The sequence below is a fragment of the Tursiops truncatus genome, chromosome 19 (genome assembly GCF_011762595.2).
Source record: "Tursiops truncatus isolate mTurTru1 chromosome 19, mTurTru1.mat.Y, whole genome shotgun sequence".
Classification (NCBI taxonomy): domain Eukaryota; kingdom Metazoa; phylum Chordata; class Mammalia; order Artiodactyla; family Delphinidae; genus Tursiops; species Tursiops truncatus.
The window spans coordinates 49,617,302-49,641,730 of NC_047052.1; the positions used below are offsets into that span (position 1 = coordinate 49,617,302).

A 24,429-nucleotide genomic window follows, 5' to 3' on the forward strand; every position below is an offset into this window, starting at 1 on the left:
GCAACTCCGGAACCGACCAGCAGATGGACTAATGGATATAAATTGGAAAGACTTGGAGCGTAAGCTCTGGGTACTAGCCTAAATTGGCTGCTAAATACCACCCTGTTTTTATGGGGCTCGGGAAAAGCTCTAACTATGGCGTGTAACTCCAAGCGTGACCAAGGTGTAAAGAGAACTTGTCTAAGCGCATGCTCTGATTGCTTGCCTTCAGCTGTAGGGCCAAAAATCTGAGTGAACAACGGGGAGCTAGGGAGCTGAAGGGCAGGGGTCAAAGGAAGAGAGAGGTTCCCTCTGTCTACAACCTCAGGGCCAAGGTGAACCTTAAGAAGTCAGCTCAGGGACTTCGCTGGTGGCCCAGTGGTTAAGACTCCACGCTCCCAATGCAGGGGGCACAGGTTCGATCCTTGGTCAGGGAACTAGATCCCGCATGCCGCAACTGAAGATCCGCATACCGCAATGAAGATCGCGCATAACGCAACTAACACCTGGTGCAGCCAAATATTAAAAAAAAAAAAAAGTCAGCTCAGAAGAGCTGCCCCCAGACCCCCAGGCTCCCTCTAGGCTGCCCCGCCCTCTTGGGCTCTCCCATTCCAGCCCTCCCCACTCTGGGTCATCACTCACAGGGAACGGGTCTGTCTCCCCCACGGGATGGTGAACCCCCCTGAAGGCAGGACCTGGGCTCAGTTACCACCGTGTCCCCAGCATCATCCAGCACGGTGTGAGAAATGGAGGAACCGACGAGTGGGCACATTCAGTGTGTAGACAAGTCATCGCATCAATTTAAGAGAAAACACCAGCTGTTGTGCATCAGCTTTCTACCGTGGGCCAGACTTGTGCTAACTGCATTGTTATTAATAGTTGTGATTAGTAGCAATAAGACCAAATAAAAAATTAAACCGTTAAGCCATGAGATTACTTGCTTTTCTATAAATCCTTCCCCCCTCCGATCACATTCCTTCCATCTCTCCTCCATTACTCTTCCCTCTCCTATGCTCCTCCACACTGTTCCCCTCTAGTCCTCCCTCCTGGCAGTGCTCCCTCTGTATATATATATATTTTTTTTAATTAATTAATTTATTTTTGCCTGCGTTGGGTCTTTGTTGCTGTGTGCGGGCTTTCTCTAGTTGCGGCGAGCCGGGACTACTCTTCGTTGAGGCACGCGGGCTTCTCATTGCTGTGGCTTCTCTTGTTGCAGATCATGGGCTCTAGGCGCGCGGGCTTCAGTAGTTGTAGCACGTGGGCTCAGTAGTTGTGGCTCGCGCGGGCTCTAGAGCGCAGGCTCAGTAGTTGTGGTGCACGGGCTTAGTTGCTCCGCAGCCTGTGGGATCTTCCCGGACCAGGGCTGGAACCCCTGACCCCTGCATTGGCAGGCGGAGTCTCAACCACTGCGCCACCAGGGAAGCCCCCTCTGTATATTTTTTACCCCAGTTAGTTCTCCTTCCAAAACTCCTCTCCCTTCAGTGCTCCTCCCCCATCCCTCCTCCATCCCATCTTCTTTCCAGGTGAACTCCATCTGGGTGAACAACAAACTAATGATAGGAGAGTGCGGTGTGGCCAAAAGATCAAGGCCATTGGGCCAGGGATGAGTCCGTTTTAATTGCTGGGGAATTAGCTTTGTAAATAACCCCGGCCCCTGCCCCCAGCCCCGCCTTGCCCCTCCCCCGGGGCGTGTCCAGTTTGGGCAGGAAGCTGCTTCCCCTAGAACAGTTCATCGCTGGGAGGGCGTGGAGGGCCCCTCTCCGAAGACAGGAGGAGCGCATCACGAGGCAGCCAGGGCGTGAGCACGAGGCCTCAGAGGACACTGATGCGCTCGGCCAGCCCCTGCATCTCGTGGTCCCGGGGTGGGAGGCTCCCGCCGAGCTCTCCGTCGGCTGGCAGCCCCGACCCGGGCAGCGGGTGCTCTGCCACGAACTGCTCCCAGCGCGCATCATCACTCTCGTGCGTAATGTACCGTTCGCCCATCTTCCCCTCCAGCTCTCGGAGGTCCAGCCACGTCTGGTACTCCTGGGCGGAGGAGAACAGGGGTTAGTTTGGGCGCTGCACCAAGGGAAGGCAATAGCGGCCAGAGCTTCGCCCCCATATGATCTGCCCTGCCAGTGAGAAGCCGGGTACGAGGGAAGGTGAAGGCACACCCTTCACAACCTGCCCAGCCAATTAGCTCCACCCCCTTCTACAGCCCAGCCAATGGGAGGCTCAGCCACGTTCCACGTCCATGAAAAATGTACCTACCTCCTTCACTACCTTAGCAGCCAGTAAGATATGGCTCCACCCCTTCCTCTAACCCGGCCAATGGGCCAGCCTCTCCCACTTCGCTCTCAGCCCCGCCCCTGCATCACCTGTAACCAGGGGTGGCTGAGAGACTTGTCCACGCTGTAGCGCTTGCGCATCTTCACCTGCAGTAGGTTGTTGATGAGGTCGATGGCTGCACCGGAAGGAGAGAGACGGCTCAAGCCCTGCGGGGTGTGGGGCCGTCCCTCCTCCAACAGGAATCCCAGCCTACTAGCCTGCCATCCAGGCCTTCCTTCTTCACTGGCATGAAAGCGTCACCTGCACTAATCACTCATCCACCCATTTCCTCGTTAAATTACACATTTACCCCCACCCCTCACGAGGCACACACTAGATCCTCCATCTCTTCTCCAAGTCTCTACCTCAGTTTCCCCATTCCTATATCACCTTCATAAGTTTTGTCATACACAAGTACATACAGGATCTTGGCTTGCAGGATCTCAGTTCCCCGACCAGGGATAGAGCCTGGGCCACAGCAGTGAAAGCGCGGAGTCCTAACCTCTAGGCCAGCAGGGAGCTCCCAAATGATTGTCTTAACTAACCTCCCTCCCACACTTCCTGTCCTCCTGAGCTTCTGGCTTCAGGACCTGCCCCTTGTTCTAACTTATCTAAGGCTTCTTGATGCACCCCAGTATCTTAGCCCTGCCCTTAGCTCACCCTCATACTTGGCTTTGCCCCAGAGCCACGGCCTCAGGACTTAATTTTCCCAGGCCCATCTTGAAGTCGGCAAGGCGCATCACACTACCAGGTCACAACGCCACAGCCCCTATATGCAGAGATCCCAAGATCTGCCTCCATCCTGGCCCCCAACCCCTGCCACCATATGCTTCTCTGACCTCCACCTGCTCCCAGGTTCCAGGTGTGACTTTGGTCTCAGGGCCGGTCAGTCCTTCTCCTGGACAGCTTCAGAAACCCTCCATGGCCCTGCCCCTCCTCTAGCCATGCCCCTAAACCAGCTCCCTCCATCACTGGATCCAACACCATGGCCCCAGGCCCATCTCCATCCCAGTCACAGACCCAATACCCGGCAAATTAGCCAAGCCCGTGTTTCTTAACCTTGCCCCATGGTCCCACCGCTTCTGCAGGACTAACCCTTTTGGGGTCATAACCCCAAAGACTCCAGGCCCCAGCCAGTGCCTTGGGAGGATCTGTTCCCTCTCTTGGCCACCCCAGCCCATTGGCTTTCTCAGGTCTAGTCCCTCTCCTGGTCCCACCCTAGACAAGCCAAGTCTTAGCCCCCAAGGCAGCAAGGGTCTGTCTTAGCGCTGCTAGGACACTTCCTTTCCAGATCACATGACCTAGTCTAGGCCTGAGTCTAGGGACCCTGGTTCCATACACCCTCTTGAGTCCCTAGCCCAACGTCCCAGGTCCTGGTGCCTCCCTGTTTAAAAGACGGCCCTCCCCATGCCCTCACCCCATCACTAGGCTCCACCCTCATGACACCAGGCTGTTTTTTAGGGCCCAACCCTCCTGCGGCCCTGCCCATTCTTCCCACCATGCCCCCACCAGGGGGCCTCGGCCCTCGCCTCGGCCCAGGGGTCAGGTGAGTCCCACACCTCCCGCGGAGATGCAGCTCCAAGGGCAGGCTGGGTACATGAAGGCAGCGTTCTGAATCTGGTCTTTGATGTCCTCGTCCTCGTTGAAGGGGAACGTGCCACTGAGGCTGACGTACATGATCACGCCCACTGACCACATGTCCAGCGAGCGGTTGTAGCCCTGGTTGAGCAGCACCTCGGGCGCCAGGTAGGCCGGCGTGCCCACCACCGAGCGCCGGAACGACTTCTCGCCGATGATACGCGCGAAGCCGAAGTCACACAGCTTCACCTGCGGAGGCGAAGGGTAGAGGGTCTGAGGGTGTGTGGAGGTCGTGCTTCCCGCCCCTCAACAAGTGTACCCCACCGCGGTATTCCAGACAAACTCGAACGCTGGTTCGAATCCAGCTTCCTCTGTTCACTAGCTGGGTGACCCTGGGCAAGTGACTTCCTCTCTCTGTGCCTCAGTTTCCTCATCTGTACGAGGAGGAGGAGGACGAGGGGGAGCGTACCAACGCCTGTATCAGACGGCGGCCGTGAGGATTCCCTGAGTTGATCCATCTAAAACTCACAGGACAATAAATGCCCGGCATGCAGTGAGGGATCCATAAGGGCTCCCTGCCACTTGGCCTCTGTCACATCGAGCAGGTCTCAACCTCCTCGTGCCTCTGCTTCCTCTTTTGCACAGTGGAGATGCTAACAGTTCCTACTTAAAGGGTAGCGTGTATGAACTGAAATATATGGAAGATGTTAGGAGCAGCGGCAGGCATAGAGCGAGCCTCGGTGACCTCAGCGGAGGGACCTAACTCCTCCCAGCACGGGTTTTGTCTTCTGGATTGGGAATGTTAACTGCAGCTGCCGCTCAGGCTTCCCTGGGGATTAAATGGGACCGAACATGTAAATCGCTGACGATGGTATCCAGACGGTAACAGGTGAGAACTTACCTTGCCCTTGTTGGGGGCAGTCTAGGGTCATGGACAGGCTTTAGAGCCAGCAATATCTGGGTTCAAGGTCCTGTCTGCTGCTTACCAGTCCACGGGCAGCTGCTACCTCTATTCACATACTGTCCCTCCCCTACACAAAACCCTTCTCTGGCTGACTATTGCCCTGAGCCTCTGTTGCCTTCAAAAACAGCCACACCCCAACCCCTGACCCAAATCTCAATGTGACAACCAAACCACCCTTTCCTAAGATCCTTTGCCCTTCTGACAGGCCTTATAATCTTTTCCTTTTCTAAGATCCACGCTTTTCTACCTATCTTACAATGGAATATTATATGGCCATAAAAAGAAGTGAAGTGCTGACACATGCTACAACCTAAATGAACCCTGAAAACATTAAGTGAAAGAAGCCAGTCACAAAGACCACATATTATATTATTGTATATTCCATATATTTAATTCCATTTATATGCAATGCTCAGAACAGACAAATCCATGGAAAGCAGATCGGTGGTTGTGGGTTGGGGGGATGATGGGACTGGAGGATGTTGGCTAAGAGGTATGAGGTTTCTTTTGTGGTGGTGAAAATATTCCAAAATTGATCGTGGTGATGGTTGCACAACTCTGAATACATTAAAAGCCACTGAATTGTATACTTTAAATCGGTGAATTGTATAGTATATGCATTATATCTCAATAAAGCTGTTAAAAAAACAAAAGTACAGATCTTTCCACCACAGGGCCTTTGCACAGGCTGTTCCAGCTGCCTAGAACACTTGTCCCCCCAGGAAACTACTCCTTCTTCAGATAGGTTTTCTCTGACTCTCCACTGGGCTATACAGTTACGTGAGCTCATAGAACTGTGTCACGGAACTCATCACAGATATAATTACATTTCTGGGACAAATTGATCAACATTTGCTCTTCCCTCTATGATCTTTGCTGTCCAATATGGTGGCCACTGGCCACATGTGGCTGCTGAGCACATGAATGTGGCAAGTGCAACTGAGGAACTACTTTCTATTTAATTTTAATTAATTTATATTTAAAAAGGGATCCTAGGGACTTCCCTGGCAGTCCAGTGGTTAAGAATCCGCACTTCCACTGCAGGGGGCATGGGTCTGATCCCTGGCTGGGGAACTAGGATCCCACGTGCCGTGCGGTACGGTCAAAAATAAAAAATAAAATAAAAATAAAAAGGGATTCTAGATTTTGTTATTGGGAAACTTTTAAATACGCTTGGAACAACTCGAGTGTGTCAATCTACTTTCCCAACGGTTAATTTTATGAAATCTAAGTACAAAACCGAGTATTTCTGATAGAAATTTAATATCTGAATTGAGATGTGCTGTAAGTGTAAAATACACACCGGATTTGGAACACAGTATGAAAAGAAAGAATATTTCATTAATAATGTTTATGCTGGGACCTCCCTGGTGGTCCAGTGGCTAAGACTCCATGCACCCAGTGCAGGGGGCATAGGTTCGATCCCTGGTCAGGGAACTAGATCCCACATGCTGCAGCTGAGAGTTCACATGCCGCAACTAAAGATACTGCATGTTGCAACTAAGATCCGGCGCAGCCAAACAAACCAATAAATAAATATACTTTTTTTAATTAAAAAAAACTCAATAATGTTTATGCTGATTGCATGTTGAAATTGTCATATTTAGATATACTAAATAATTATTAAAGTTAATTTCACCAGTTTCTTTTCACTGTTTAAAATGTGCCTACTAGAAAATGTAAAATTACACATATGGTTCACATTATATTTCTAGTAGATATTACTGCTCGAAGTTAGAGTTTCTCATTCACTGCACTATTGACATTAGGGAAAGATAATCCTTTGTTATGGGGCTGTCCTGTGCACTGTAGGGTGTTTAGATGCCCGTAGCAACTGCCCCCCCCCAAACAGTTGTGACAACCAAAAATGTCTCCAACATTGTCAAATGTCCCCCGGGGGGCAAAATCACCCCCCCACCCCCGCTGTAAACCAGTGGGCATAGAGATGGGGATGTCTCTACTTACCACAGTTCCTAATGCCCCAGCATGGAGCCTGGCACAAAGCAGGCACACAGTAATTTTTAGTTGGTGACCAAAATGAACTTTTAAAATGAAACGAAATAATCACAAAACATACATAATAAAGCAAAAACTTCACAGGGATGTGGAAGGGCTAAATGAGAACCTGTAACTAAAGGCCCGTGAACACAGTAGGCACACAATCAACTGTAGCTGTTATAATCATCACTCTTGCTTAATCTGGTTCTGCCCCAAGGGGGTTCTCATCGACTAGTCAGAGGCTCATCAAAACTGTTTTCCTAAGAGACCCACAGAAGAAATTACCAGTGGCCCCCCTCTGATATCTGTTCTCTGCTTCTCCCCTTCCTAAAAATCCTGAATTTTTAATGAGCCACATGGTCACCCAGACTGAAAACTACATTTCCCAGTTCCCTTTGCAGCCAGCCATGACCACGTGATAAAGTTCCAGTCAATGGGATGTGAGAAGTGCCCCGTGCAACTTCAAAGTATTGCCTTAGGGAAGGTAAGGCATGTATCCATTTCTTCTACCCCGTTTCTTTCCTCCCTTCCTCCCACCCCCATTATCTTTTCACAATTGGGGGCGCGGCAGCAGCACATCATGGACCATGAAGACCAGGCAACACCATAGAGAGGCCAGCACAAGACAGCAGGAGCTGTGGTCCCAACACCAGGGAGCTGCTTTTTCACCCTCAAAATGCTTATGCTCGGGCTTCCCTGGTGGCGCAGTGGTTGAGAGTCCGCCTGCCGATGCAGGGGACACGGGTTCGTGCCCCGGTCCGGGAAGATCCCGCATGCTGCAGAGCGGCTGGGCCCGTGAGCCATGGCCGCTGAGCCTGCGCGTCCGGAGCCTGTGCTCCACAACGGGAGAGGCCACAACAGTGAGAGGCCCGCGTACCGCAAAAAAAAAAAAAAAAAAAAAAAATGCTTATGCTGGACCCTACACGAGTGAGAGACAAGCCTCTATCTCATTTAGGCCATTATCTTGGGTCTCTGTGTCTGATTAATTATCTTGATTAATACAATCCCCACCCACCACCAGTACTGGATGGACTTCCCCAAATCAGGAGGAGACATGTCTGACCTGAGGAAATGGGTCGGCTGACGCCAGCAACACATTTTCCGGTTTCAAGTCACAGTGGACGATATTCTTGAAGTGAAGGTGTCTCAAAGCCACCAGGATCTGAGGGGAGGCAATGGAGCCAGTAAGAAAGTTAGAAAGGTCCCTGCCCCAAGATTCTGCCCTCAGCAGCCAGCCCTCCACACCCCATCCATGCCCCACTCTGTACCCCTAAAGATGCCCCCCAGCACTAGGGGAGGCACTGGAGCACCAACGAAGAATTTCAAAACCCCAGAACCATTTCCATCAGAGATAGGAGTTGGACATACAATTCTAGGAAGGCTGAACTGGAGCAGAGATTTGGGAAGCTCCTGAGACACCTTGGCATGTGGATCATGATGAAAAAGTGCTATGAATAAAGCAGTGGCTTTCAAGGAGGTACTATTGTGTGATTCCATTTTTTAAAAAATATTTTTCAGCCATTAAAAAAATGGAAACAATACAAACAATACCAACATGACATGTCATAAATTAAACGTAACACCTTTAAGAGATGGGGGGATTGTAGAGCCAGCCTACTAAGGTAGCAAACCTGGCTCCACACTTACTAGCCTGTTGCCTAGGGCAAGTCTCTTAACCTCTCCGGGTCTCAGTTTTCTCACCTGTAAAATGGGGGTAATAGCAGTACCCATCCTCATGGGTTGCTGTGAGCTTTAAGTGAGTTGACGCATATAGAGTGCTTAGGGCAGTGTCTGGCACAGAGCAAGCACTCCATGTGAGCTATTATTATTGTTGCTGTTTTTAGTTATTATTCTTGTGGTGGTCTGTTAGCAGACATATTCTTGTGAGTGTTTCAAATAAAACTTTTCCTGCTGTATCTATTAATTTAAGAGTATTCTATGATGGCAAGGTGAGCTGACTTAAAAAAAAACAAAAACAAAAAACTGTTACCATCTGTTACCACTAATCTACGGGAGCCATGATTTTCCTTGATTCTAGGTAACCCAAACAAAATACACAGGAAGTACAGAGTGATATAAGCATGAAGTTGTAATCTATATCTTAGAACTGAAGTATTTGTACTTTCTCATTGTTTTTGCTGGATGATTTTCGAGTACGGAAATGCTATTTGAAAGCTACTGCTGAGGTCCAAGCTCCTCATTCTACAGACAGGGAGACTGAGATCCAAAGACGTACATGGACATCCTCTTCTACAGATCTTCAGTTTTTTTATTTTTCCAACCCCTAGTAAATGTGGTGAACAGAAAGGGCAGATTGGAAGCTAGACAGACCCAGGTTCAAACCTTGGCCAGACAGCTACCTAGCGATGTGACCTTGTAGCTGTGTGACCCTGGGCAAGACCTAGGAACCTCCCTCCACCTCAGTTTCCTCATCTGTAAGATGTGGATTATAGTAATACCTACCTCAAAGGTGGTTGTGAAGCCTATAAGTTCATGAGGTATAGGGCTTAGCACAGGACTTGGGGTGGGGCAGGCAAGAGGCAAAAAGCAGAAATCTGCAAAGGGAAAGAGAAAGAGAGAGAAGAGCACAGGCAAAAAGAGAGGAAGAGATGAAAGACCAGAAGGAGAAACTGCCTCAGTTGCTGAAGGCAGGCAGTTTCCTCTCCCCACCTGAAGTCTGGATGAGCCTGCCTCAGTGGGTTTCTAACCCCACCCTGCAAGTCAGCCTGACAAAGGCACACAGCTTGGGAGAGCAAGGGTGCTGGGCCTGGAGAAAGGAAGCCAGCACAGGGGACTTTGCAACCAACAGAGAACATGTCCCAGAATCAGGTGTGGAACCAGCCAGGTGGGAAGATCTTTCTAGGAAGGCTGTGAAACCCAGAAAATGAAAGTAAACCATGAACAAAATAAAGAGGAAAAGAAATACTGGGATTAGAGATGGGTACAACACAAGCAGCAAAGATCCAGGGTCCTTCATATACAAAGAGCTCTTACAATTCAATAAGAATAATCCAATTGAAAAATGGGCAAAGAGTGCATAAAGCACAGGCCAATAAACATGTGAAAATATGCTCAACTTCACCCATAATTTTTAAACCAGCAAATGAAGCCACATGTAGTATTATTTTCCCACCTTTAAAACTGGTGATTGGGCTTCCCTGGTGGCACAGTGGTTATGAGTCTGCCTGCCAATGCAGGGGACATGGGTTCGAGCCCTGATCCAGGAAGATCCCACATGCCGCAGAGCAACTAAGCCAGTGCACCACAACTACTGGGCCTGCACTCTAGAGCCCACGAGCCACAACTACTGAGCTCACGTGCCACAACAACTGACGCCTGCATACCTAGAGCCCGTGCTCAGCAACAAGAGAAGCTACTGCAATGATAAGCCCACGTACCACCAGGAAGAGTAGCCCCCACTCGCCACAACTAGAGAAAGCCCACCCGCGGCAATGAAGACCCAATGCAGCCAAAAATAAATAAATAACATTAAAAAAAAAAAAAGACTGGTGATTATATTGGGAATTCCCTGGCTGTCCAGTGGTTAGGACTAGGTGTTTTTACTGCTGTGGCCTGGGTTCAATTCCTGGTTGGGGAACTAAGATCCTGCAAGCCATGCAGCATGGCAAACAAACAAACAAAAAGCCTGGTGATTATATTATCCAGAGTTAGTCAGGAGTGAGAAAATAGACACCCTCAAACTTTGTTGGTGAGAACAAAGATTGAAGGAGATTTTAGAGGACTTCCCTGGTGGCATAGTTGTTAAGAATCTGCCTGCCAATGCCGGGGACGTGGGTTCGATCCCTGGTGCAGGAAGATCCTACATGCCACGGTGCAACTAAGCCCATTCGCCACAACTACTGAAGCCCATTCGCCACAACTACTGAAGCCCGTGCGCCTAGAGCCAGAGCTCCGCAGCAAGAGAAGCCACCGCAATGAGAAGCCTGCGGGCAGCAATGAAGACCCAACGCAGCCAAAAATAAATAAATTTATTAAAAAAAAAAAGAAAGAGGTTTTAGAGAATAACCGGGCAACATCTTTTTTAAAAATTTAAAGCACATTTCCCTGGGTTCAGGAGTCTACTCTTCGAAATGTATTCTATTGAAATTCTGCCACCAGAACCTGTCGACGTTTGTAGACAAATGTTCACAGGATGTTGTTTGCAGTAGTGGAATAGTGAAACCAACTACATGCTCAGCAACTGGGGAATTTGGTGATACCCGTCATGGGGCCCAATTAAGAAAAAGAGACAGTCCTGCTAACTACACACTGAACTAGAACAGTCTTCCAGAAGCACTGTTAAAGTGGAAGTAAGAAGCAGAACAACGTAGCGTTATATACGTGAAATCAATTAAAATGCATGCACTTGTGCACGTGCACGCACACACAAATAGCACAAATTAGTTTGACTTTACTCAGTAAAAGCACAGCTCCCAGGTTTAAATCCCACCAGCTGTGTGACCCTGGGCAAGTTACTTATAAGGTCCCTGAGCCTCAGTAAAATGGGAGTAATAATAACCACTACCACATAGGTTGCTATGAAGATTAAATGAACTAAAACAGTGCCTGGCATAGAGTAAGTGCTCAATAAAGTTTAGTGACCACATTATTTATCATCCTCATTATCAGCATCCCCCGTCCCAGCCCGCCCACTCTGGGGGATCACTGTCCAGGGCTGGGGCTATTTTGGTCACCGCTGTGTCCTCACCCTGCCCAGTATGGCCAGGCACAGTGGTTCAGGCAGTGTTTGTTGAACCATTTAATAAATGAATGAATGAATGATCTCCTCAGAGAAAGGCCTCTCTCCCCTTCCTTGTTTCTTCATGAATAAAGTCAGGCCCAGTGAACCTGACTCATTATATAAAGTAATAAAAAATATAAAATGATAATCATTTATTATTTTTCTATAATAAGTTATTATTACTACTCTATTATTTTCTACTTATTATCCTATTATGTTTCTATTGTTATTACTCTATTATTATTCTATTAACTGTTCTATTATAATCTATTATAATTTAAAAAGTATCACTCTATTACTTTTTCTATGATTGTTATTATTACTCTATTATTACGTTTTCTATTACTCGCTATTATGACTCCCACCCAAGGTCTGCCTGCCCTTCGGGGGCACACGGCACATGCGCGTCTTGCAGGGCAGGTGGGGAGCCTGGGCGGGGAGGCTGGCGTTGGGTGGGGCAGTGGGCGGGGCAGGCGCACCTGGGTGATGAGGAACTTGGTGAGGCGCTCAGGCAGCCGGCCCTTCTCGCTGGAGAGGATCATCTCCAGCATGTCCCCGTGCAGCTTCTCCATCACCACAAATACCTTCTCCGGGGTCTCGAACATACACTCCAGGTTGACAATCCCCGGGTGCCGCAGACTCTGGGGTGGGTGGGGTGGGAGGGGGGGCGGGGGTCAGAACCCAGGTCACCCGCAAACTTGAGACCCTAGAGGGCAAGCCATAGGAGCAGGCAGACGACAAACAAGACAGATATCCCCGGAGGGTCGGCTGTTCCTTCCCTGGGGGTGCCATTGGGGGAGGGGAAAGGGCTTCCACAGCCCCAGACAGAACCACCCCTCCAGCGCCACCAAGTGTTCGGAAGGATCTTTACATCATGAAATTCTGGTGAAGGTCCAGGGTTGTGGGAACAAGAGAAGGGGAGCGTGGAGAAATGGGAAGGAGCTTTGTACATCTGTATCTTTTAAATCCCTGCCCTCCTTCCCTTCCCCAGCCCTTGCCTAGCTGAACCCCATCTCTCCCACCCAGGTCCCCACCCAGCCTCCTCCCTGGGGTACAGGTTCCAGCCCCACACCTTTTCCCCCTACCCTCCAATAGCAGCCTGAGGGATCTTTCGAAAGTTCACATCTGACCCTGTCCCTTCCTTGCTCAAAATCCTTCCATGGCTCCCCAGCACCCTCAGGAGAAAGCCCATAGGGTGTGACCCCCAGCCTCCCCCCTAGCCTCACCACCCACCACCTTTCTTCACATAAACCATCTAGTAACCTTGAACTCCTTCTAGTTCCTAGAAGACTTCGTGTTCCCTCTCACTTCTGGACCTTTGCACGGGTTGGTCCCTCTGCTCAGAATACCTTCTCTACCCCTTCAGTCTCAACATGCATGGTGCCTCCGCTAGGAAGCCTTCCCTGACTATCCCCAGACTGGAGGAAGTGGCAAGGGGGCAAAGGAGGAAGTGGGAAGGGAAGGCCCTTCCTGGGTGGGGAGGGGGGCAGAGTTGGACCACAGATCTCAGGGGTCACCTGCAGAATGGCTACTTCGTTCCGGAGTTGGCTCTCCTGCTTGGTGGGGAAACGCAGTTTGTCGATGACCTTTACTGCCACGTCCCGGCCTGTCTTCCGGTGCTTTCCTGGGCAGGGGGTAGGGGAGATGGGGGATGAGGGGAGCAGGACCTTCCAGTCCTGGCAAGAGGAAGGCCCCACCAGAGGGACACAGCCGGAATTGGGCAGAGGTGGATGAAAGGCCATCATGGGGGCTCTGAGGGGTCCCCAGGAGAGATGCGAGGGGTGGGGGGCCCTGGGAATAAAGGTGGAAAGTAAAGACAGAGCTCCGAGGAGGGGAATCTATAACATGGGAAACTAGATATATAACCAATCAGAATCTAGCATCTAGCTCTGTGGCCAATCAGCATAGAATTTACCTTCCCTATTAATAACGGGAGAAAAGTCATTGGCCTTTCCCAGTGAGAAAAGGCGAGCCTGCAACCATCTGCCCCCAGGATCTAGCTTTCTAATCAGCTAGAAAAAGTGGTGAGCATGCAGGCAATCACAGGGAAGGTCTGGGCTCAAGACCCCTTTCTGGGTCAGCTCTTGAAGCATCCTTACCGCCATAGACCACTCCAAACTGGCCCGAGCCCAGCACCTCATCCGGGAAGATCTGGTAGACAGTGGCAATGTCCTGCAGGGTGGGGACAGGGAGGGTCAGGGGTGCAAATGGAGATGGGGAGGTCAAGGAGACTAGGAGGGTGGGAGAGCTTGGAGGCTGTTTGGGAGCGGGAGGGGGAACACATCCTCGGGGCTGTGGGATGCGGGCAGGGTCTCACCACATTCTCTTGGATCTGGCTGTTAGACACAGAGATGCTCAGAGAAGCTTGTCCTGGGGAGAGGGGGAGGCAGAGGTGAGGGGACTCCAGGCTCAAGGTCACGTTCACCCATAACTCCACCCTCTGGAGCCAGTAGTCAGGCTACTGACTGACTTGTCCACTAAGAACCTCAGTTTCCTCCTCTGGAAGAATGGAAACCATAAAAAGACCTCTCTCCTAGGGCCAGTGAGAGGAGGAAATGAGACAGGAGCTCAAAAAGTGAGGCCATGAATGAGTTCACAGAGCATTTCACTCTGTGATCTCAGCACCAAGTGATGATCCCATTTTACAGAGGAGGAAACTGAGGCTCAGCGGGAAACTCCAAACTGACTCCAGCCTCTTCCCCTGCATTTGCCCCACTACTAATCCAACCAAGGTCAGACATTTCCAAAGTCTTGATCCTTCTGCCATTTGAACATCTGTCCCCTCCCTGAGGAACATCCGGCCCTCGCCCCTCAGCCTCCTCCCTGGTCTCCCTGCCCCGTTCCGCCCTCTCCTGTTCGCCCTCCATAAGGAAGCCAGAGGGATCTTGCTGAAGCACAAACCTGACTCCATCCTTCCCCTGCTCAAAACCGTGCCATGGCCGCCCAGTGCCCTGAGGAGGAAGGCCGAGGCCCTTAAACAAGCAGAGTTTGTGTGTATTCCCGACATGCTGGCCTCCTTGCTGGGCCTCCGATACAGCAAATTCTCTCCTACCTCTGGGCTTTTGCATTTGCTGTTTCCTCTGCCAGGAATGCTCTTTCCCTCATTGTGGACTTAGTTAAATCCTCCTCATCTCTCAGTCTCAGCTCAAATGTTACTCCTGGGGCCATGTCAGATTCCTTTAGCACATGTTCTACGTCCCACTTGTCTTTCATCCAGGATGACCTGATGAATGTCTGTTACTCACCCTCGACTATGAGCTCCATAAGGCGGGAACCTGGGACTCCCTGATCATCCTTTGCCTCTGCGTGAAAGGATTTCCCACTTCCTTTCCCTTCATTTCACCCCTCTTCAACTTCCAGGTCTTAGCTCAGATGTTGCCTCCTTCAGGAAGCCCTCCGGGACACCCAGGCTGGGTTAGTCACCCCCTCTGAGCTCCCACAGCCCTCTGGCTCCCCTATCCCAGCCCTGCCCACTCTGAGTCATCACTGTCTGGGAACAGGTCTGTCTTCCCTACTGGACCAGGAAGGCAGGTCCTGAGCTGTCTTGGTCATAGTGGTGGCCCCAGCATTACCCAGCACAGGTCAGGCACAAAGGAGCACGAATCAAAAAGTCTGAACTCACAGTTTGGCGGAGTTGGCACCCCTGGTAAAAGACTCAGAAAGGGAAAGTAACATGCCCAAGACTGTACGTTAGGTCTAGGGCTTAATGATTTAGACCCAGGCCTGCTGAGTCCAGAAGCCACATTCTCCACTCTGACATTCCCTGGCTCTTCCCTTCTCCAGGATCCCACCCAAGCCCTCCAAGACCCATCCTCCCAGGGACCCAGGGTGGGGGACTTACTGTGGGGCGCATGGCCTGGGGCACTGGGTGCATCCTGGAGGATGACAGGCATCAGGGCCTGGCGGATGGCTGTTTCCCAGCCCCGGGCAGTCTCGGCCCCCTGCCCGCTGGGCCCCCCTGGGGCCCCGCCAGGGGTTTCGCCCACAAAGTAGGTGGTGTTGGCAGTGACAATCTCGAAGCAGTGTGGGTTGGTGCCTGGTGGCACAAGGCTGAAGTTCTGGGCAGGCTCCACGGCGAGGATTTCAGACAGTGGAATTTCCTGGCAGGACACAGAGCCAGCACCCGTGAGGGCTCCAGGCTGACCCTGGGGCTCTCCACTTACTCAGATGAGCACACAGAACCCAGTGTCATTGCAGAAGGGGCTGGTTTGCATGGAGGGGTCAGGAAAGGCCTCCTGGTGGAAGTTACATTGAAGCAGAGATCGGAAAGGTAAGAAGAGGCCAGCTGGTGGAGGAGTGGGTGGAGCATGTGCAAAGGCCCTGAGGTAGAAAAGGCTTGTGTTCAAGGAACATGTCGTATCCCCATTACATGGATAGTGCCTGGCACACAGTAGGCATGCCATGTTTGATGAACTAATAAAGGATAAAAATAAAATAAATTAATTAATGAAATCAGGCTAGGCCCAGGCCTCATGGGCTTCATGGGCCACAGGGAGGAGCCTGAGCTTTGTCTCCAGGGCCTTGGGGAGCCACAGAAGGGTTTAGTGCAAGGTGGGGAGTAGTTCTCTCTGGCTGTGTGTGGAGGGTGGATGGGAGAGGATGGGACTGACATAGGAGACCAGGAAGGAGGCAGAGGGGACCCTGGGAGGAGAGAGGGTGCGGTGTCTATGGGGAGGAAAAAGAGTGTGCTTTGAAAAGTGTTGAAAGACAAAGGAAGGGAGGAAGAAAAGAAGGAAAGAGTGAGAAAGAGAGACAGACTTATGTAGCCAGTAAAACCAGGAGACAGAGACGTTGTGGTGGGGATGGTATTTTAGATAAAGTGGCTTGAGGAAGACGGGAAGGATAAGAAGGAAGCAGCCATGGGAAGGGTAAGGAAGATGCTCCAGTGCAGGTAAACAGCGAGGTGTCTGGGTTTGATTCCAAGGGCAGTGGGAGCCATTGGAAGTTTGTGATGGTTTTAATGGACTCCTTTGGCTGCTGCGTGGGAAAAGACTGAGGACAAGGGCAGAAGAAGGACCGTGGAGGAGACTGGCGGGAATGCAGCGCTGGCATGGGAGGCGGTGATGAATGAATACAAAGAAAGAATTCAATAAATTAATTATAAAGTTATAATGATAACACACTTATAGTCACTGGGAGTTTAACGGAGCTTAACATACGCCTGGCCCTAAACTAATTGCTCCACGTAGATTATCTCTTTGAATTCTGGCATCAGCCCTGAGGCGAGGACTATTCTTTGAGGCCTTTTACAGGTGAGACACGTGGGGCGCAGAGAGGTGAGGTAACTTGCTTGGATCCCCCAGCTGGAAAGTGACGGAGCTGAGATCAAACACGGGGGAAGGGCATCCAGGTGGGCGACACTTGCTGATGGGATGGAAGCGGGCAAGCAGGGGTGGGCAGAGAGTGTGATTCGCAGGTGTTTGCCTGAAGCAACTGGGAGAGGAGGGGAGAAGATAGTGGACAAAGAGGAGAGGTCTGGGGGATCTGGGAGCCAGAAGGCCCACCTTGTAGTATCTGTTGGTTGTGTTGTTCTGGAAGAGCGTGATGCACTTGCAATCCAGGCGCCAATAGTGCCGCTTCCTCTGTTGGGAGAGGTGCTTGAGAGACTGAGGTTGTCTGCCCCACATGCTGCTAGGGCTCTGACTCTAATCCCAGCCAAACCCCGCCCCGCCCCTGACCTTGCCTTAGTCCCGCCCCTCCCCTTAATCCTGTCCCTCCCCCTTCATCCCTATAGCCACCCCTCTAATTCTACCTCAGCCTTCAGCATGACCCCGCCCACTCCAAACCCCAACCGGCTCCGCCCCCTCAAACCCCGCTCTCCCCAACTCTAGCCCCACCCACCTGACCGCGCCCCACCCACTCACCAGCGTGTCCTTGTTGCTGTAATGAACCACCCAACCCTCACGTAGCGTCGTGCTGGATTTCCGTGTTGTGTGTCGCACTGACTGCACCACCCTCATTAGGGGGATGTACCCCAGGGAGCTGAGGGTTGGGGAGAGGAAGGGGTGAGAGGTTACAAGCAGAAAATAGCAGTAGTGCCTGGGGCCGCGGCGGGTGGTGCTAGAGGCCTGTTCGGGGGCCGGGGGTGGGGGGGTGGGGGGGGGTGCATCTCTGGGCAGCCAGGGGTTTTTTTTGGCCACACTTTTTTCCTTTGTGGTTTCCAGATTTCCCATAATGAGGAAGGGGACTCTTGAGAGGCCCACATTAAGAGGCTGCATTCCAAAGCCAGGCTGCCTGGCAAATTACCTAACCACTTCGTGCCTCAGTTTCTCCACCCAAAGGGGTTGCTGTGAGAAGTGAAGCCTTTCTTAGGAGTTTAGCTTAGTACTTGGCACACAGTGGGCCTCCAATAAGTGCTAATTAGTACTGAGCCCATTGATTGTGGAGCCAGCTGTGTGACGTTGGGCAAGGGACTCAACCTCTCTGTGCCTCATTTCTCTCATCTGTGCACGTGCTATTATGACAGTGAGGAAATGAAGGCTGAGAGAAATTAAGTGACTTGCCCAACTTCAGAACCAACATCCTCTTGATCCCTGCGCTAGACCTGGACTTGAGAGGCCTTGGCCACTTCTCTTTGCCTCTCTGAGACTCGGTTTCCTCATCTGTGAAACAGGCTGCCTCTCCCAACAGCCCTCCCCTCCCAAGTCCTTCAAGGTCCAACTCTGATAGCCTATGATTCTGTTACTAAACACTCCCAGGAAAGACCTGGGAGAAAGGGATTCTGAGGTTCCAGGTGGCTAGGGCCGGGTGGCACGAGTAAGAAACTCTCAGTGATCACTGTGACCTGAATACCCGTCCCCCCTCTGGCCTCACTTCCCCTCCTCTTCCCATCACTCTCCCTGCTTCAGCCATCCCAGGTTCCTTGATACTCCTGCAACATTGTTGATTCTACCTCAGGGCCTTTGCACTTGCTATTCCCTCTGCTTGGTAGCCTCTTCCCCCAGATATCTTCCACACCACTCCTTCCCTCCCCTCCCTCAGATCTCTTTAAAGCTACAACATTTCCTCACAGAGGGCTCCTTTAACGACCCTAAGCAAGATAGCATGTCCCCATTTTCTATCCCCTCTCATTTCCTTTTTAATTTTATTTTTGATAGCAGTTACCAGTATCTTATAATAACCTATAATGGAAAAGAATCTGAAAAAGAATACATATATTATTCCCTCTCTCTCTCTCTCTCTCTCTCTCTCTCTCTCTCTCTCTCTATATATATATATATATATATATATATATACTGAATCACTTTGCTGTATACTTGAAACTAACACAACACTGTAAATCAACCATACTTCAATTAAAATTTTTTTTTTCTAAAACATATGAAAAAAAGTGAAAAGGTTCAAAGGATGAGATTAAAAATAGAGAAATGGAAATGCAAATATTTTCTTCTCATACCTCCAAATGGATCATCTCTCACCCTTCCCACTTTAGAGATTCAAGATTTAAATACTAGGGAGAACTCCTTTTCCATTTTCTGAGCACTTATAACCTGGCAAGCACTTTCCCTGCATGATCAAATAGAATTTGCACAATCTGTAAGGCACGTCCCCAGTCCCCAGGAGGAAACTGAGGCAGGCAGAGAAAGGACCAGCAGTTTAAGTGATGGAGCTGGGATCCATCTCTCAGCCTCCAGTGCCCTGTGCTTTTAGCCCTGCTGCTTTCCTGCCACCTCGATAAACAGTCATCCATGGAGGAAGCCAGGCCTTGTCCTAGGCACTTGGGAGGCGGATAAATATCCTTGCCCTCGAGCACTTGAACTCACATTCTAGTGAAGCTGAAGATTAATTCCATTTCTAATTTAAAATGTGTAATTAAGTAAAAGTTATTTTTCAGAGCTTCCATGCCAGAAGAAAGCCACTGCCTGTCAGTTCGTTGGGGATATTTTCCTTTCCCCATTTTACAGATGGGAAGACTGAGGCACCAAAAGGAGAAGGGACTTGTTTAAGGCCATACAAATCAATCCAAGGCCAAAATGGTTGAAAGAAAATGGATATTTTCCCTTCCTTTTTAAGATTTAGGGCTCTGGGATAAGAGTTAAACTAACACTTACTGTATACCAGGTACTGTTTTACATACTTGATTCACATTAATTCATTTCATTCTCGCAACAACCCTATACGGTAGGTACTACTTTATCCCCATTTTACTGATGAGAAAACTGAGGCCCAGAGAGGTTAATCTCTTGCCTAAGGCCATACAGCAGTCTGGTTCCAGAGTCCATATTCTCACTCACTCTTTGTACTGTCACTTTGCCATATGGACTGTTTCTGGAAGGACCCACCAGAACCTAATCCCAGTGGCATCCTCTGGGCAGAGGGGCTGGGCAGCTGAGAGGCAGGGAAGTGGGAGGGGTTGACTATATATGTTTTGAGTGACTGTATTACCAGTTCCAATAAAAGAAAAACAATTTAAGTTAAAATAGGCTTCCATTAAAACTTGTTAAAAATGTAAATCAGGAAAAAAGGTTAGGTTAAAAAAATAAAGTTCGGATGCTTGAAAAAGTTCGCCTCAGGAACCTGAGAAATTTGTAAGAATGGGGTGATGTCAACCCATTGTAGGGACGGAGAACGGCCTTTGCTGGAGAGGGCCCTGGGTACCTCTGGGCCTTGCCTCCCTCGCCTTCCTCCTCCTCGCTGGCATGGAGAGCATTTTCTGAGTGGGAGCCCGGGACGAAACCCGAGTCATCTGACTCATCCATGAGGGAGCTCTTGTCAGCCTCGCTGAAATCAGTGGCCTCCTCCATCGGCACATCTGGGAGGACAGGGGCATCAGAGGGGCCTCCACACAGTCCTGCTGCCCTTTCCCACTCAGCCCCCAGCCTCTTACCTCCGTTGATGAGTGCCTCCCCCAAACAGTCATTAGGGACTCGGGTGGCGCAGCGTTTGTGACAGTTGAACTTGCAATCTGGTAGGAGGACAGGGAACATGGAGTCGGGTGGGAGGGGGAAGAGAGGTCACCTCTAAGGGTTGACCCTTGACCCCTAGCCCCAAGTTTCAAAAGAGTTTGCTATTGCTTTTTGGGGCAGGAAAGCTAAATGACCCTTCCCTGGTCATCCCTCCTTTAAGCCACAGTCCCCAGTTATAGAGAGGCTTGATTAAATAGAGGAGGGCCAGATGAAGTGTCCGTGGCTTGATAGCCCTAGCACTCTAAGGGTCTAAAGTTCTAACAGTGTAGATATCCGTCACCCTAGATTTCTACAATTATAGAGTGTAATCGCATGTAACATTCTATGATTCTAGACTTCAGGCTTTTGAGGGCGGGGTTTCTCAACCTTTGGCACTATGAACATTTTGGGCTGGAAAATTCCTTGTTGTGGCGCGTTGTTCTGAACATCATAGGATTTTTAGCAGCATCCCTGATGTCTACCCATCTGATGCCAGTAGCACCAGCCCCATATGACAAACAAAAATGTTTCCAGACGTTGCCAAACATCCCCCCTTGGGCAAAACTGTCCTTGGTTGAGAACCATTGTTTGGTTGAGAAGTTTGAAGACTCCGAGGTTCTGGGCTGCTATACATCAAAGATCCTGGAATTCTATGAAAACTTATTTTGCTAAGGTCCTTATGATTCTAGATTTCTAAGACTGCAGAGTCTGATGTCCAAGTTTCTAGAATTCTACACATCTATGCTTCTACAGTTTTACAGTTCTAGGCTGCTAAGATTCTTTGATGTCTGAGGTTTTAAGGTTTTATGTATCTAAACTCTAGAATTTGGTGACCTACAGTTCTATGATTCTAGACTTCTAAGTCTGTAGAATCTGATAGTTCCAAAGTTCTTGGGTTCTGTACACCCAGGAATCTAGAACTTAATGTTTCTATGGTTCTTCAGCTGTAGACATCTAAGATTCTAGAATTTGATTGTTCTGATGAATTCTAGAATTGGATGGCTCTAACCTTTTTATGGATCTAGACTTCTGGTATTTCCGAATTTGATCGTTCAAAGTTCTGGGATCTTAGATTTCTAGGACTCCAGAATTTGATGGTTTCAAGGCTATATGATTCTAGACTTCTAAGACTCAAATGTTTTGCTTCTAGGTTTCTATTCTTCTCAATTCCTATGGTTTTAAAGTTCTAACATTCTGAGAATCTATAATTTGATGGTTCTAATATTTATGAGTCTAAAGTTCTATGATTCTTTTTGCTGAATCCTATGATCTAGAATTCTTGGAACTTATGTTTCTAAGGTTCTCTGATTCAAGAATTCTCAAGTTCTAAGGTTTTAGAATTCCATGCTAAGTATCATATGCATCTAGATTTCTTAGGTGCTAGGATTCCAAGTTTCTAATGACTGAGGTTCTAGGATTCCAGAATTCCAAAGGTTCTAGAACTTCAGGATTCAGGGCACTCCCTTTCCAAGGCCCTGTGCTTCTAAGGATCAGAACAGAGATTTTTGTTTCCTGCCACAAGCCCAGCTGAGATCCTAAGCCTCAGTGTGTCTGTGTGATGGGGGGTGTTCTGACTCTGTCCCTCGCCACCCCCCAACGTGGGGGGCCCCCGCTGACCTTTGCACTGCAGGCCCTGGCGAAAGAGGCCCTTGAGCAGTTTCTTGCAAGCCTGGCAGACGGTGGGCCGCGTGTAGCTGTGGATGAGGAAGGTGTGTGGCACCTTGACCTTGGACAGCAGCATCTTGTCCAGCTCAATCGGGCGACCGGTGTAGGATGAGACAGAAGATGAGGAGGACGAGGATGTGGGGCGGCGAGGGATGAGCTCGGTGGTGCTACGGCTCTATCAGATGGCAAGGTGGAAAGGGACACCTCAGCGCATCGTCCCTGCACCTGGACCTCATCAACCCCCAACCACCACCCCTCCCCACCCCTCCCCACTCCCCCAGCTGCTCACCAGCTCATCAGTCATGCTGAGCAGGGACTCAGAGGTGCCGAGGCGCACCGAATGGCCACTGGCCAGAGACGTGGACGATAGGCGTCGCTTGCGGGCCCCACTGCAGTTGTTGGGGATGCTGAAGGCGCAGCGTTTGTGGTAGTTCAGTCCGCAGCCTGTGTGGGGCGCCCGACGGTCAGAGACATAGCCTCCACCTGACCTGGGCACTGAAGCTCAGCTCCCCCCACCACGCGCCCCTCCCCCCCTTCGCCACCTTCTCCTTTTCTGAGGATCTGGAACACAGCACGTCCCTCAGGATGCCTCTTCCTAGTGTAATTAACGTCAGCGGAAAACTACAAAACCCAATTCAGGCAGAACTGCTAATGGCTGAGAGCCTTCAGGAATAAAGGTTTGGGGAACTCCCTGACGGTCCAGTGGTTAGGACTCCGCGCTTTCGGTGAGGCCAAAAAAAAAAAAAAAAACAGGAATAAAGTTTTGGGCCACCCCAACAGACAAAATACCATGAGCAGGTGAGGTGCTGGCTGAGGGCAAAGGGAATATGGACCAGGCAGTGGAGAAGGCAGAGAAGGAAGCCACAGCCACGTGCCCAGTTGCAGCCGTGAGGACAGTCATAGTATCTCTTCCTTACTTTGTTATGAATATGTGCATACACCAAATATTTTTGTTTTCTTCCCTCTTCTACCCCCTTATCATCTAACATAAGATATTAATAATAATTAACTTTATACCGTGATATTTGTTACGGGATATCAAAGGAGAAGACGGAATATCACACAAGGACATTGTCTTATGGGGAAAGAGAGCATTTTTCAGTTGTACTCGGGATGGTTGTATCATATCATGTGGAAGTGTGACTTTGTTCTTTCTTTTCTTTTCTATTTTTAATCCTTGACCACGAAAGAGTCAGGCTCAGCTTGTCATTTCCTACTGGACTTCCTGAATGCTTCTCCATACATCTCTGGTGATTCCAAATGATTCCAGGATCTCTTTCTGGAGTAAAGAATGTTCCTCCAGCCTTTGGAAGCTTCCTTCGGACATTTTATGAAGATTGTCTTCTGGCAGCCGGCCTCTTATAGACTTTCCTGTGCAGTAATTCCTCATCATAGGCACTGTCTCAAATGCACAATGTCATGCTGCAGAGGCAAGCTTGGGGATTGCTGTTGCTGCTACGAGGAGAGTTTCAGGATGGCAAATTGCACACAGGAACCATGTCCCAGTTTTGGCCTTTAATCACTCACATGCCTCACAGAATTTCAGAATCTCATCTATGGTTCCTGTTATGAGTATCAAGGTAGAATCAAACTCCCGTAGGAAGGCGTCAATGGCATAAAGTACAGGCATAAAGTATTGGAACCCTATGAACTTGGACCATCATCTGTGATGCTGGGCCGATGAAGTCCATTCGGAGAATGGCCATTAGAACTTGGTGATACCAGGGTTGCTCCACGACAGCAGTTACATAAACCAAGACTTCAAGAGTTGGATATGGCATGTGGACGATGGCAATATCGATAGCAGCTTTGAATGCAGTAAATTGGTGTTTTGCAGGCCTGACACAGCTATTATCCCTAGAATCCTTAAATAATGCCACAAGTATATTTAACTTTTGTTTTTTTTCCGTGCCGTGCGGCGTGTGGGGATCTTAGTTCCCTGACCAGGGATTGAACCCACACCCCCTGCAGTGGAAGCACAAAGTCTTAACCACTGGACCACCAGGGAAGTCCTCCACAAGTATATTTAGGGCTGCATGATAACAATCCTAGTCGATGCTGTGGGTCATCTGGAACACAAGGTATCAGGGACTCTGGATTTCTACAGGAGCATGATAGCCACAAAGCTGGAGATCCTTAGGCAATGGAACATCTGAGAATACGCCTCTAATAGTGGAGCACACTGAACAACAATGGAGATGCAGGTCGTCATCATATAATGGATGGTCTTCATCTGCTGTGTGTAGAGCGGAGCCAAGGTGGGTGTGCGGCCTTCCTCTGCAGGGGAGGCGTGATCTCAGCATTCCCCCTCA

At 49.8% G+C, this 24,429-nt stretch overlaps 1 protein-coding gene and 1 long non-coding RNA gene across 4 annotated transcripts in view; one reads left to right on the plus strand and one right to left on the minus strand.

The window, feature by feature from the left end:
* Positions 1 to 807: 807 nt before the first annotated feature.
* Positions 808 to 24,429, minus strand: part of PRKD2 (protein kinase D2) — a 31,534-nt gene continuing 7,912 nt past the window's right edge. For both annotated transcript variants that reach the window (XM_033845156.2, XM_033845155.2), the window contains 15 exons: positions 22,407 to 22,561; positions 22,070 to 22,292; positions 20,395 to 20,472; positions 20,166 to 20,319; positions 17,432 to 17,549; positions 17,072 to 17,149; positions 15,409 to 15,667; positions 13,885 to 13,937; positions 13,667 to 13,739; positions 13,085 to 13,191; positions 12,047 to 12,208; positions 7,890 to 7,988; positions 3,846 to 4,113; positions 2,337 to 2,422; positions 808 to 2,004 (listed from right to left, as the gene is read on the minus strand). In XM_033845156.2, the coding sequence (XP_033701047.1) occupies positions 1,792 to 2,004; positions 2,337 to 2,422; positions 3,846 to 4,113; positions 7,890 to 7,988; positions 12,047 to 12,208; positions 13,085 to 13,191; positions 13,667 to 13,739; positions 13,885 to 13,937; positions 15,409 to 15,667; positions 17,072 to 17,149; positions 17,432 to 17,549; positions 20,166 to 20,319; positions 20,395 to 20,472; positions 22,070 to 22,292; positions 22,407 to 22,561 (2,126 nt within the window). In that variant the 3' untranslated portion in view covers positions 808 to 1,791. The remainder of the gene's footprint in view (positions 2,005 to 2,336; positions 2,423 to 3,845; positions 4,114 to 7,889; positions 7,989 to 12,046; positions 12,209 to 13,084; positions 13,192 to 13,666; positions 13,740 to 13,884; positions 13,938 to 15,408; positions 15,668 to 17,071; positions 17,150 to 17,431; positions 17,550 to 20,165; positions 20,320 to 20,394; positions 20,473 to 22,069; positions 22,293 to 22,406; positions 22,562 to 24,429) is intronic.
* LOC141277161 (uncharacterized) lies at positions 14,148 to 23,484 on the plus strand. Of its 2 annotated transcripts, XR_012328041.1 has the most exons (4): positions 14,148 to 14,299; positions 14,928 to 14,981; positions 15,735 to 15,837; positions 23,308 to 23,484. It is a non-coding gene; the product is annotated as an uncharacterized lncRNA (long non-coding RNA). The 2 variants fall into 2 exon arrangements; XR_012328040.1 differs by lacking the exon at positions 14,148 to 14,299 and having other exon boundaries at positions 14,555 to 14,981.